The 12903-nt window shown below is 43.3% G+C and overlaps 1 protein-coding gene across 1 annotated transcript in view; it reads left to right on the plus strand.

The window, feature by feature from the left end:
* LOC140742090 (FYVE, RhoGEF and PH domain-containing protein 5-like) overlaps positions 1–12903 on the plus strand; it is a 309076-nt gene that overhangs the window by 231677 nt on the left and 64496 nt on the right. Inside the window, exons 16-17 of the mRNA XM_073072916.1 lie at positions 4265–4364; positions 7701–7826. Coding sequence (XP_072929017.1) covers positions 4265–4364; positions 7701–7826 — 226 coding nt within the window. The remainder of the gene's footprint in view (positions 1–4264; positions 4365–7700; positions 7827–12903) is intronic.

The raw sequence follows: 12903 nt of genomic DNA on the forward strand, positions 1-12903 counted from the left end.
TTGCACTTGAATACGAGGGGGACCAATATCCTGGTGGGGACATTTGCTAAGGCTATTAGGGAGAGTTTAAACTAGAATTGCTGGGGAGTGGGAACCGAACTGCAGAGATGGAGGAAGGGGTGGTTGGCTCACAAATAGAGAAAGCTTGGAGACAGTGCGAGAGGGAGGATTGGCAGGTGATGGAGAAGGGATATGTTCAGACTGATGGTTTGAGATGTGTCTATTTTAACGCAAGAAGCATTATGAACAAAGCAGATGAGCTTAGAGCATGGATCAGTACTTGGAGCTATGATGTTGTGGCCATTACAGAGACTTTGATTGGCTCAGGGGCAGGAATGGTTACTTAGAGTGCCAGGCTTTAGAGGTTTCAGAAAGGACAAGGAGGGAGGCAAAAAAAGTAGGGGTGTGGCACTGCTGATCAGAGATAGTGTCACGGCTGCAGAAAAGAGGGGTTTATCTACTGAGTCTCTGTGGGTAGAAGTTAGAAACTGGAAGGGGTCAATAACTCTACTGGGTGTTTTTTATGGACCACCCAATAGTAACAGGGACATCGAGGAGCAGATAGGAAGACAGGTTCTGGATAGGTGTAATAATAACAAAGTTGTCATGGTGGGAGATTTTAATTTCCCCAATATTGATTGGCATCTTATTAGACTGTGGTTTAGATGGGGTGGAGTTTGTCAGGTGTGTTCAGGAAGGTTTCTTAACACAATATGTAGATAAGCCTACAAGAGGAGAGATGTACTTGATCTGGTATTGAGAAATGAACCTGGTCGGGTGTCAGGTCTCTCAGTGGGAGAGCATTTTGGAGATAGTGATCAAATTCTCTCTCCTTTACCATAGTGTTGGAGAGGGATAGGAACAGACAAGTTAGGGAAACGTTTAATTGGAGTAAGGGGAAAATATGAAACTATCAGACAGGAACTTGGAATCATAAATTGAGAACAGATGTTCTCAGTGAAACGCACGGCAGAAATGTGTCAAATGTTCAGGGGATATTTGTGTTGTGTTCTGCATAGGTACGTTCAAATGAAACAGGGAAAGGATGGTAGGGTACAGGAACCGTGGTGTACAAAGGCTATACAAAGGGACAAAGTTGGTCCTCTGGAAGATCAAAATGATAATCCATTTGTGGAGTCAAAAGAGATGGGAGAGATCTTACATACATTTTTTGCATCTATATTTACTCAGAAGACAGACAGGGTCTATAGAAGTGAGGTAAACCAGCATCAACTTCATGGACCCTATACAGGTTACAGAGGAGGTGGTGTTTGCTATGCTGAGGCAAATCAGGATGGATAAATCCCCAGGGCCTGACAAGTTGTTCCCTCAGATCCTAAGAGGGCAAGTGTAGAAATTGCTGGGGCCCCAACAGAGATGGGGGTCCCTGTCATCATAGTGACAGGGAAGGTAATAGAGGATTGGAGTATTGCCAGTGTTTTTCTATTTTTATAAAAAGGCTCTAAACATAAACCAGGAAACTATAGGATGGTGAATTTGAGTTGTGAGAAAGCTAATGGAAGGTATTCTAACGGACTGGATAATTAAGCATTTGGATAGACATGGATTGATTAATGATAGTCACCATGACTTCATGCATTGTAGGTCATGTCTAATCAAATTTATAAAGTTTTTCGAGGAAGTTACCAGGCAGTGGATGTTGCATATGTGGGCATTTGACAAGGTCCCACATGGGAGATTGGTCAAGAAGGTTTAGTCACTCAGCATTCAAGATGCAAAAGTAAATTGGATTAGACATTGGCTTTGTGGGAGAAGCCAGAGAATGGTAGTAGATGGTTGCCTCTTTGATTAGAGACCTGTGACTAGTGGAGTGCTGCAGGATTAGTGCTGGGTCCATTGTTGTTTGTCATCTGTATCAGTGATATAGATGATAAAGTAGTTAACTAGATCAGCAAATTTGCAGATGATACCAAGATTGAGAGGGCATTGGATAGCAAGGAAAGCCATCCTAGCTTGCAGAGGGATTTGGATCAGCTGGAAAAATAGGCTGAAAAATGGTAGGTGGAATTTTTTGCAGACAAGTGCGAGGTGTTGCAATTTGGTAGCACCAAACTTGGTAGGTCTTACACAGTGAACGGTAGAGCACTGAGGAGTGTGGTGGAACAATGGAATCTGTGAATACATGTCCATAGTTCGTTGAAAGTGGTGTTACAGGTAGATAGGGTTATAATGAAAGCTTTTGCCACATTGGCCTTCATAAATTGAAGTATTGAATACAGGAGATGGAATATTGTTGAAGGCGTTGGTGAGACCTAATTTGGGAGTCACAGAAATGATGTTAATAAGGTTGAAAGGATATTGCTGGGTCTGAAGAACCTGAGTTATAAGGAAAGATTGAATAGGTCAGCTCTTATTTCTTGGAGTACAGAAGTTTGATAGAGGTATACAAAATTATAAGAGGTATAAATAGTTATATGCAAGCAAGGTTTTTTTCCACTGAGGTTTGGTGGGACTACAACCAGAAGCCATGGATTAAGTGTGACAGGTGAAAAGTTTAAGGGGAACATGAGAGGTGGTGAGAGTGATGAATGAACTGTCAGCACAAGTAAAGCATGTGAGCTCAAATTCATTGTTTAAGCAAAGTTTGTATAGGTGCGTGGATTGTAGGGATATGGAGGGACATGGTCCCAGTGCAGGTTAATGGGAGTAGGCAGTTCAAATGGTTTTGGCATGGACTAGATGGGCTGAAGGACCTGTTTCTGTGCTGTACTTTTCTATGACTCTAATTAGAAATTTGGTTTTAATATCACTGGATTATGTCATGAACTTTGTTAACCAGTCACTACAGTCACCCCTTGTAACTGAAAAGCTTGATCCCAGGCAGCATCCCGGGGAATCTCCTATGTATCTCCACTATTCCCAGGGCACCTTTTTCAGTCTATGTCTAAAAGCTGGTAGTTTTGTCTGAATTTGACAAACCTTTGACAAGGTTCCGCACGGAAGGTTAGTTAGGAAGGTTCAATTGTTAGGTATTAATATTGAAGTAGTAAAATGGATTTTACTACTAGATGGGAGATACCAGAGAGTATTGGTGGATAACTGTTTGTCAGGTTGGAGGCCGGTGACTAGTGGTGTGCCTCAGGGATCTGGGTCCAATGTTGTTTGTCATATACATCAATGATCTGGATGATGGGGTGGTAAATTGGATTAGTAAGTATGCAGATGATACTAAGGTAGGTGGCGTTGTGGATAATGAAGTAGGTTTTTAAACTTTGCAGAGAGATTTAGGCCAGTTAGAAGAGTGGGCTGAATGATGGCAGATGGAGTTTAATGCTGATAAGTGTGAGGTGCTACATTTTGGTAGGACTAATCAAAATAGGACATACATGGTAAATGGTAGGGCATTGAAGAATGCAGTAGAACAGAGTGATCTAGGAATAATAGTGTATAGTTCCCTGAAGGTGGAATCTCATGTGGATAGGGTGGTGAAGAAAGCTTTTGGTGTGCTGGCCTTTATAAATCAGAGCATTGAGTATAGGAGTTGGGATGTAATGTTGAAATTGTACAAGGCATTAGTAAGGCTGAATTTGGAGTATTGTATACAGTTCTGGTCACCAAATTATAGGAAAGATATCAACAAAATAGAGAGTACAGAGAAGATTTACTAGAATGTTACCTGGGTTTCAGCACCTAAGTTACAGGGAAAGGCTGAACAAGTTAGGTCTTTATTCTTTGGAGCGTAGAAGGTTGAGGGGGGACTTGATGGAGGTATTTAAAATAATGAGAGGGATAGATCGAGCTGACGTGGATAGGCTTTTTCCATTGAGAGTAGGGGCAATTCAAGCAAGAGGATATGATTTGAGAGTTGGGGGCAAAAGTTTAAGGGTAACACAAGGGGGAATTTCTTTACTCAGAGAGTGGTAGCTGTGTGGAATGAGCTTCCAGTAGAAGTGGTAGAGGCAGGTTCGGTATTGTCATTTAAAGTAAAACTGGATAGGTATATGGACAGGAAAGAAATGGAGGGTTATGGGCTGAATGCGGGCCAGTGGGACTAGGTGAGTGTAAGCGTTGGCACGGACTAGAAGGGCCCAGATGGCCTGTTTCCGTGCTGTAATTGTTATATGGTTATATGGTTATTTTGTCCAGTGGTAGAGATCTAACTGTGGCAGATGCATTTCAATCTTCTTAATGTGATGAAGCAGCAAATAAACATGTTGAAAAGTTAGGAAAGATTTGTCACTGGAACTGGTCTTATCAGCTGAGATGGACCATGTCATGGCTTCATGTCTTCCTTCCTTGTCAGCTCTGCTCAAGACTGCGACAATTGGGTGTCTGCACTCAGCACAGCCGTGGAGCATCTACGGATTGTACAACTTGCGCTGGCCTTACCAGAGGAGCCCGAGGTTGGTGTCTGATAGCCTCCACTTCCCACTGTGGTCCATTCTTTGCTTGCCACTTCTTGTGGTCCATATATATCCATCACCCAAAGACAAGTGTACATCCCATATAGCCATGGTTCAAACACACACACACACCTGAATACTGGTCTCAGAATAGCCACTCAGGTGTAGGGAAATTTGGGTCCCACTGGTGGAAGGATCGGGCTCAGGTTCCTGACAGGCGCAGCACTACCTCTGCTCCATAGTGTGGTATGTAACAGCAAACAACAGCAGCAGGACATAACTGATTGAGAGACCCACCATTGCATGCAGCCAACGCTCAGCCCCAGACACATGGATCTCACACACACACGCATGTGTGCGCGCACACACACTCTCACTCCACAAATAAACATACACACACATATGCTCCACAAATACTTCCAGGATGACTAACATCAGACTGAAACACTTGAGCATATAGATATTAAGAAAGAAGATGTGCTAGATCTTTTGAAAAGCATTAAGTTAAATACGTCACCAGGACCAGATGAGATATACCACAGGCTACTGTGGGAAGTAAGGGAAGAGGTTGCTGAGCCTCTGGCGATGATCTTTACATCAATACGGATGGAAGAAGTACCAGAGGATTAGAAGGTTGTCAATGTTGTTCCCTTGTTCAAGAAAGGGAGTAAATAGAACCCAGGAAATTATAGACTAGTGAGTCTTACTTCAGTTGTGGGTAAGATTTTGAAAAAGATCCCCAGAGGCAGGATTTATGAGAATTTGGAGAGGCATAGTCTGATTAGGGATAGTGAGCTTGGCTTTGTCAAGGGTAGGTCGTGTCTTACGAGCCCTATTGAATTCTTTGAGGATGTAACAATACACATTGATGAAGGTAGAGCAGTGGATATAGTGTATATGGATTTCAGTAAGGCATTTGATAAGGTTCCCCACACTTACAAATGCACACTGCACAAATACACACACACGCACTTGATAAAGGCACATACATACCCGCAAATCTCACAAATACATATATATGCACTCACAGAGACACACACTCCACAAATACATACACACATATACTCACACTCGCACACAGAAATACACAGATACTCCAGAAATAGACACGCAAACACACACAGACACCCACGGTCACAGAACTCCCAGACGTTAGTCATACACTCATGTACCCTGCCCTGTCGCGTTCCCAGAACCACAGTCCCTCAATCCCCTGTTCCTGCTTGCATTACCATGCACTGCCTGAGTCACATTGGCTAGCACTTCCCCACGTGCACACATTTCCCCACAGACACTCTAACACAGCCACACTCCCAGAATCCATAGGTATACACACCCACAGAACCACACATCCACTTTTCCAAACTCCAGCAGGCTCACAGCAAACACTAGCAGACCTGTGTGCAGACTTGGGCACACACCCACAGACTTGGGCACAATACAAGTGCCCGCCAATGACAATATGCGAACACAGCCACAGACCACCCACAGCCCACACACCTAGCCAGACACACAGGGAACCCACAACTGAACCACAAGCCCACACATCCCATAGGTCCAGACCAGACTCTGTGATACCAACAAACATATACACACCCACAGTGTCAGAGATCTCCACCCACAGACTCTACAAACCCTCACAGAGTGGCAGACCACCTACAAATACACTCACTCATGGACACACAAACATAGACATCCACAAAACAATAGAAACTCAGATCCCCACACCCAGCAGCCCAGGTTCATACATAGCCACTGACACAGATATCTCCACACTCCCTCCCACAGAAACACACACCCAAACAGGTACAGCCCCATTTACTGCTACACCCACATAAACCCACAGACTCAGAATGCATACAAGTGCAGAAAGAGACTACTCATATAAATTTCCACAGGCCTACAGATTCACACACATCCAACTCTAAACAGCCAAAGCAGCACAAGCACACATACAGACCACCGTCCTAGAAACAAACACACACACACACACACACACACACACACACACACACACACACACACACACACACACACACACACACACACACACACACACACACACACACACACACACACACACCCCCCCCCCCCCCAGATACTCATATGTCTACAGACCTACAAATTCACATACACACACCACTAAGAGTCAAACGACCACAGACACACACAGACCATTGACCCACATAATCCCACACCCACCCACCCATATTCCCTCAAACCCACAGAGCACACTCAAAGACCCAAACTACCACAGACACATTTCACAGACAACTGATCCACATATACACATACAACCAGAGACTCACAGACCCTCAACTACTGCAGACCTTGAGATCACAGCCACAGATACACACAGATAACCCCCCCCCGACACCTAGATATCCATATTTCTACAGAGCTACAAACCGATACTCACACTCCGTAGATTTAAAGAGCCATGCAACCAGACACAGACCACAAGCACACAGACATACATGCAAACACACACACTCACTCACACACCCATATACATATCTGCACACAAAGCTGAGCTGACCCCCACATACCTACACTCCCATAGAAACACAGACAGACCCATGCACACGTCCTTACCTCTGGAGGAACAGGCAGAACCATATGCCCTTGGCCCCATAAAGACACTCACCCAGCCCCCATGCACACCAAACCACATGACCACAGAGACACAACTAAATAACCACAGACCTACAGATGTGCAGAGCTTGTTTGGATGTCAGTGTAGGGAAGACAAGAAGCCTGCATCTCTCACTGGTCATTCCCACATCTGGAACAGGAGCAGAGGTATTCAAAGTGAATGTACACAGGTAGCATGCCTCCTAGAACCATAGAACATTACGGCACAGTACAGGCCCTTCAGCCCTCCATGTTGTGCTGACCCATATAATCCTTTAAAAAAACGTACTAAACCCACACTACCCCATAACCCTCCATTTTTCTTTCATCCATGTGCCTGTCCAAGAGGCTCTTAAATACCCCTAATGTTTTGGCCTCCACCACCATCCCTGGCAAGTCATTCCAAGCACTCACAATCCTCTGTGTAAAAAAACTTACCCCTGATGTCTCCCCTAAACTTCCCTCCCTTAATTTTGTACATATGCCCTCTGGTGTTTGCTATTGGTGCCCTGGGAAACAGGTACTGACTATCCACCCTATCTGTGCCTCTCATAATTTTGTAGACCTCTATCAAGTCCCCTCTCATTCTTCTACGCTCCAAAGAGAAAAGTCCTGTGGCAGAAATGGTGTGTGATGGGGAGTCTCAAAATTGCAACATTATATGTCATCTTTGTACTTGTGTTTGTCTTTCTCCTTGTGTAGGTGAACAGTTGCCTGGGAAGCACAGTGCCTGTGCTCATCCCTGCTTCCCATGTGCTGATGTGTATGCTGTGCACAGTTGGTTTCACCCTCCCATGGAGTCGCCTGCATTGTAACACTTGTGGGAAGGTATGTCCATCTGTCAGAACCCCAGTCCTCATGTGTAATACGTGTGGGAAGGCAAGTCCATCTCTTACAACCAAGTCCTTACGTATATCATGGGAATGCAAGTTCTAACCTGTAACCCTTCACATATCTAGTCCTCACCCTCAACACACTGACAGAGAATGACATAATCACACACAGCACAAAAAGTCTCTGAGGACTTCTGCAGTTTCTTCCCCATAAGGTCCAGCCGTGCACATGGTCAGTATTGAAGATGTGCCAATCGTAATGTGCTTCAAGCTACAATTTCTCCTTCCTGTAATATGTCCTCACTATTATACCCTCATTTCTTTGAAGTCTATGATATTCTCCTTCGTAAACAGTGAAGAGAAATAGACACTAAAATATTTGGTAATCTCCTGTAGATCTACACATAGGCAGCCTGAATAGTCTTTAAGAGGACTTAGTCTCTCTTTAACTGTCAATATAATTGAAGAACTTCTTGTGATTTGCCTTAATTCTGCCAGCCAAGTCAACCTCATATTCTCTTTTTGCCTTGATTTTCGTCTTAACCTATTCTTAAACATTTTATGTTTATTGAGTTCAGGAGCCATGAGGCAATGTTACGACTCTATTAAACCCTGGTTAGACCACACTTAAAATATTATGTTCACTTTTAGTTGTCTCATTATAGAGGGTGCAGAGGACATTTACCAGGATGCTACCTGAATGAGAGAGCATATTTTATGAGTTTTTCTGTTTGGAGAGACAGAGGATGAGAGGTGACGATATAGGTATACAAGATGATAAGAGACATGGATCAAGTGGGTAGCCAGAGACTTTTTTCCAGTGTGGAAATGGCTACTATGAGTGCAGATAATTTTAAGGTGATTGGAGGGAACTATGAGAGATGTCAGAGGTACTGTTTTACACACAGAGATTGGTGGGTGCATGAAACATGCTGTCAGGGTAGGCAGTAGAGGCAGATAAATTAAAGGCATTTGTGAAACTCTTAGATTGACACATAGATGATAGAAAAATTGTGGTTTAAATTGATCTTAGAGTGGGTTATCTTCATCATAATACAAAGGACCTCCATTGTGCTGTAATGTTTATTCATACCTAGCTAGCTAAAAGCATGTATACTTCCTTCATTTTCCTAACCAGAGCTTCAATATCTCTTGGAGATAAGGTTCCCTGCACATGCTTTGTCTAGACTTCACACTAACAGAAACATGTTGCCCCTGGTCTCATGATATGATCCTTATAAAGTTTAACCATGCTAGTAACTCTACTAAAATACCATGGGCTCTTAACTTGGTAAGCAGCCTCATGTGTTGTACCTTGTCAAAGGTCTTCTGAAAATCCAAATATACAACATCCACTGCATCCTCTTCATCTATCCTACTGGTAATCTCCTCAAAGAATTCCAACAGGTTCATCAGGCAAGATTTTCCCTTAAGAAAACCATGCTGACTTTGTCCTATCTTGTCCTGTGTCACAAAGTACTCCATAACCTCATCCTTAACAATTGACTCTTAACATCTTCCCAACCACTGAGGTCAGGCTAACTGGTCTATAATTTCCTTTCTATTGCCTTCCTCCTTTCTTAAAGAATGGAGTGACATTTTCAATTTTCCAGTCTGCTGGCATGACTGGAATCCAATGATTTTTTAAAGATAATTTCTAATGTCACCACAATCTCTACCGCTACCTCTTTCAGAACCTGAGGGCACAGTTCATCTGGTCTGGGTGATGTATGTACCCTGAGGTTTTTCATCTTTTTGAGCACTTTCTCCCTTGTAATAGTAACTGCACCCAATTCTATTCCTTCACATCTTTCCACATCTGGCATACTGCCAGTATTTTCCACAGTGAAGACAGATACAAAGTACTCATTTAGTTCATCTGCCATCTCCTTGTCCCCCATTATTATTTCTTCAACCTAATTTTCTAGTGGGCCTATATTTATTCTCATCTCTCTTTTAATTTTTACATACTTCATAAAACTTTTACTATCCACTTTGATATTGTTTGCTAGCTTACTTCCATATTTCATTTTTTTCCCTCCTAATGACTATTGTACTTGCTCTCTGTAGGTTTTTAAAAGCTTCCCAATCCTGTCTTCCTGCTAATTTTTGCTCCCTTTTGCTCTTACTTTGCTCAAAGGAAGCTTTGACTTCCTTTGTCAGCTGTGGTTGTACTATTTTGCCATTTGGGTATTTCTTTGTTTTTGGAATACATTTATCCTACACCTTCCTCATTTTCCCACAGAAACTCATGCCATTACTGCTCTGCTGCCATCCCTGTCAACATTTCCTTCCAATTTACTTTGGCTGACTCCTCTCTCATACCACTGTAATTTTTTTTTTACTCCACTGAAATACAGCTACTTCAGCCTTTACTTTCTCCCTATCAAATTTCAAGTTGAACTCAGTCATATTGTGATCACTGCCTCCTAAGGGTTCTTTTGCTTTAAGCTCCCGAATCACATCTGGTTCATGACAGTACATCCAATTCAGAATAGCTGATCCTCTCGTAGGCTAAACAACAAACTGCTCTAAGAAGCCATCTTATAGGTGCTGAACAAACTCACTCTCTTGAGATCCATTACCAACCTGATTTTCCCAATTGACCTGCATGTTAAGAATCTCCCATGACTATCATAACATTGCCCCTTTGACACGTCTTTTCTATTTCCTGTTGTAATCTGTGGTCCACATCCCAGCTACTGTTGGGAGGCCTGTATATAACTGCCATCAGGGTCCTTTTACCCTTGCAGTTGCTTAATTCAACCCACAAGGACTCAACATTTTCTGATCCTATGTAACACCTTTCTACTGATTTGATGCCTTTCTTTACCAGCAGAGCCATGCCACCCCCTCTGACTACCTTCCTTTCCCACTGATACAACCCGTAACCTTGGACATTCAGCCCCAAGCTACAACCATCATTCAGCTACAATTCAGTGATGGCCATAGCATCATATCAGACAGTCTGTAATTGTGCAACAAGATCATCCACCTTACTTTTTGTACTCCATGTATTGAGATACAAGGGGTGATTGATAAGTTTGTGGCCTAAGGTAGAAGGAGTCAAATTTTGAAAACCTAGCATATTTATTTTTCAACATAGTCCCCTCCTACATTTACACACTTAGTCCAACAGTCGTGGAGCATATGGATCTTGGACCTCCAGAAAGTGTCCACAGCAGGGGTGATTGATAAGTTTGTTGGCCTAAAGTAGAAGGAGATGAGTTATACAGCTCTCGTTACATGCACTGCAGGTCAACTCTTTGAGTGATTATGCAGAAAGTTTGAAGTTAATAACTCATTAATTAATAATTCATCGGGGTGATTGATAAGTTTGTGGCCTAAGGTAGAATGAGATGCATTATTAACTTCAAACTTACTGCATAATCACTCAAAGAGTTGACCTGCAGTGCATATAATTCATCTCCTTCTACCTTAGGCCACAAACTTATCAATCACTCCTTGTATAACATTTTGATAATTATATCTTCTACCCTTTTTGATTCTGCACCCCTAATGCACTGATACTCACCCTGTTGCCTGCAATTATGTCCTATCATTTGCCTGCCCTTCCTGACAGTCTGACTACAGGCTATCTTTGTTTTTTTTTTAACCATCCATTAGTCTGCCTCCTGCACCCCTGCCATATTAGTTTAAACCCTTCCCAAAAGTTCTAACAAGCCGGCCCACAAGAATATCGGCCCTCTTGCGTTCAGTGCAACCTGTCATTTTTGTCATACCTTCCCCAAAAGAGATTCCAATGATCCAAGAACCTGAAGCCCTGCCCCCTGCACCAGCTTCTCCGCCATGCTTCAATCTGCCATATCATCCTGTTTCTACCCTCACTGGTGCATGGGAAAGGCAGCAATCTAGAAATTACTATCCTGGAGGTCCTGCTTCTCAGCTTTCTACCCAGCTCTCTAAATTCTCTTTTCAGGACCTCTTTTCTTTTCCTACATGGACCAAGACATTTGGTTGCTTTCCATCCCTCTTCAAAATGCTGTGGACGCAGTCTGAGGTGTCACTGATCCTCTGATCCTGGCACCTGGGAGGCAACATATAATTCGTGTGTCCCATTCACATCCACAGAATCTCCTGTCCATTCCCCTGACTATTGAGTCCCCTATCTCTACTGCTCCCCTCTTCTCCTTCTTTCCCTTCTGCACCATGGACCTGTGCTCAATGCCAGTAACCCTATCTCCATGGCACTCCCTGGATGTCATCCCCCACAACAGTATCCAAAGCAGCATACTTATTTTTGAGGGAATGGCCACAGGAGAGCTCTGTGCTAACTGCCTATTCATATTTCCAGTTCTCCTGACAGTCATCCAGCTACTTGCCTCCTGCAGCTTTGGGGTGACTACTTCCCTGTATCTATGATCGATTATCTCCTCTCTCTCCCATACAAGCCAAAGGTCACCAGCTGTTGCTCCAGATCCCTAACACGGTCTTCAAGGAGCTGCAGCTGGATGCACTTCACACAGATGTAGTTCCCTGGGTGACTCTGGATTCCAACATCCGGCATGCAACAGCCATTTATTACACCAGGTACAGTAAGAGAAAAATAAAGAAGCTTACCTAGAGCCAATGCCTCTTTTGAGCTGAATCCTCCTTTGAGCCAAAGTCAGAGACCACTGGCCTGCTCCTAACAATGGCTTTCTGTACTTTTAAACAAGCATTGCCAGTTTGCAAGAAACCTCATTGCTGTGGCCTGCTCCTGCCTCTGATTGGGCCACCGGAAAAAGCCCGAACACCTGCAAAGCTCTCCTTTTAAGCAAGCATCGCCAACCTGTGAGAAGCCTTGTAGCACCTCGAGGTCCTGCATTTTAAATTTTTATCCAACTCACCTGTAATCATTCTGTAGGTTTTCATCCCATGTCTACTTACAGTGTATCAATTGTATCAAGGTATACAACAACCTCTGGCTACTGCAACTCCATAACCTGGTTAGACCACATGGGGAGTACTGTGTTCATTTATGGTTGCCATTAAGGATGCAAAAGCTTTGGAGAGGGTGTGGAGGAGATTTACCAGAATCCTGCCTAAATTAGAGAGCATATCTTATGAGG

The sequence above is a fragment of the Hemitrygon akajei genome, chromosome 19, assembly GCF_048418815.1.
Source record: "Hemitrygon akajei chromosome 19, sHemAka1.3, whole genome shotgun sequence".
Lineage (NCBI taxonomy): Eukaryota > Metazoa > Chordata > Chondrichthyes > Myliobatiformes > Dasyatidae > Hemitrygon > Hemitrygon akajei.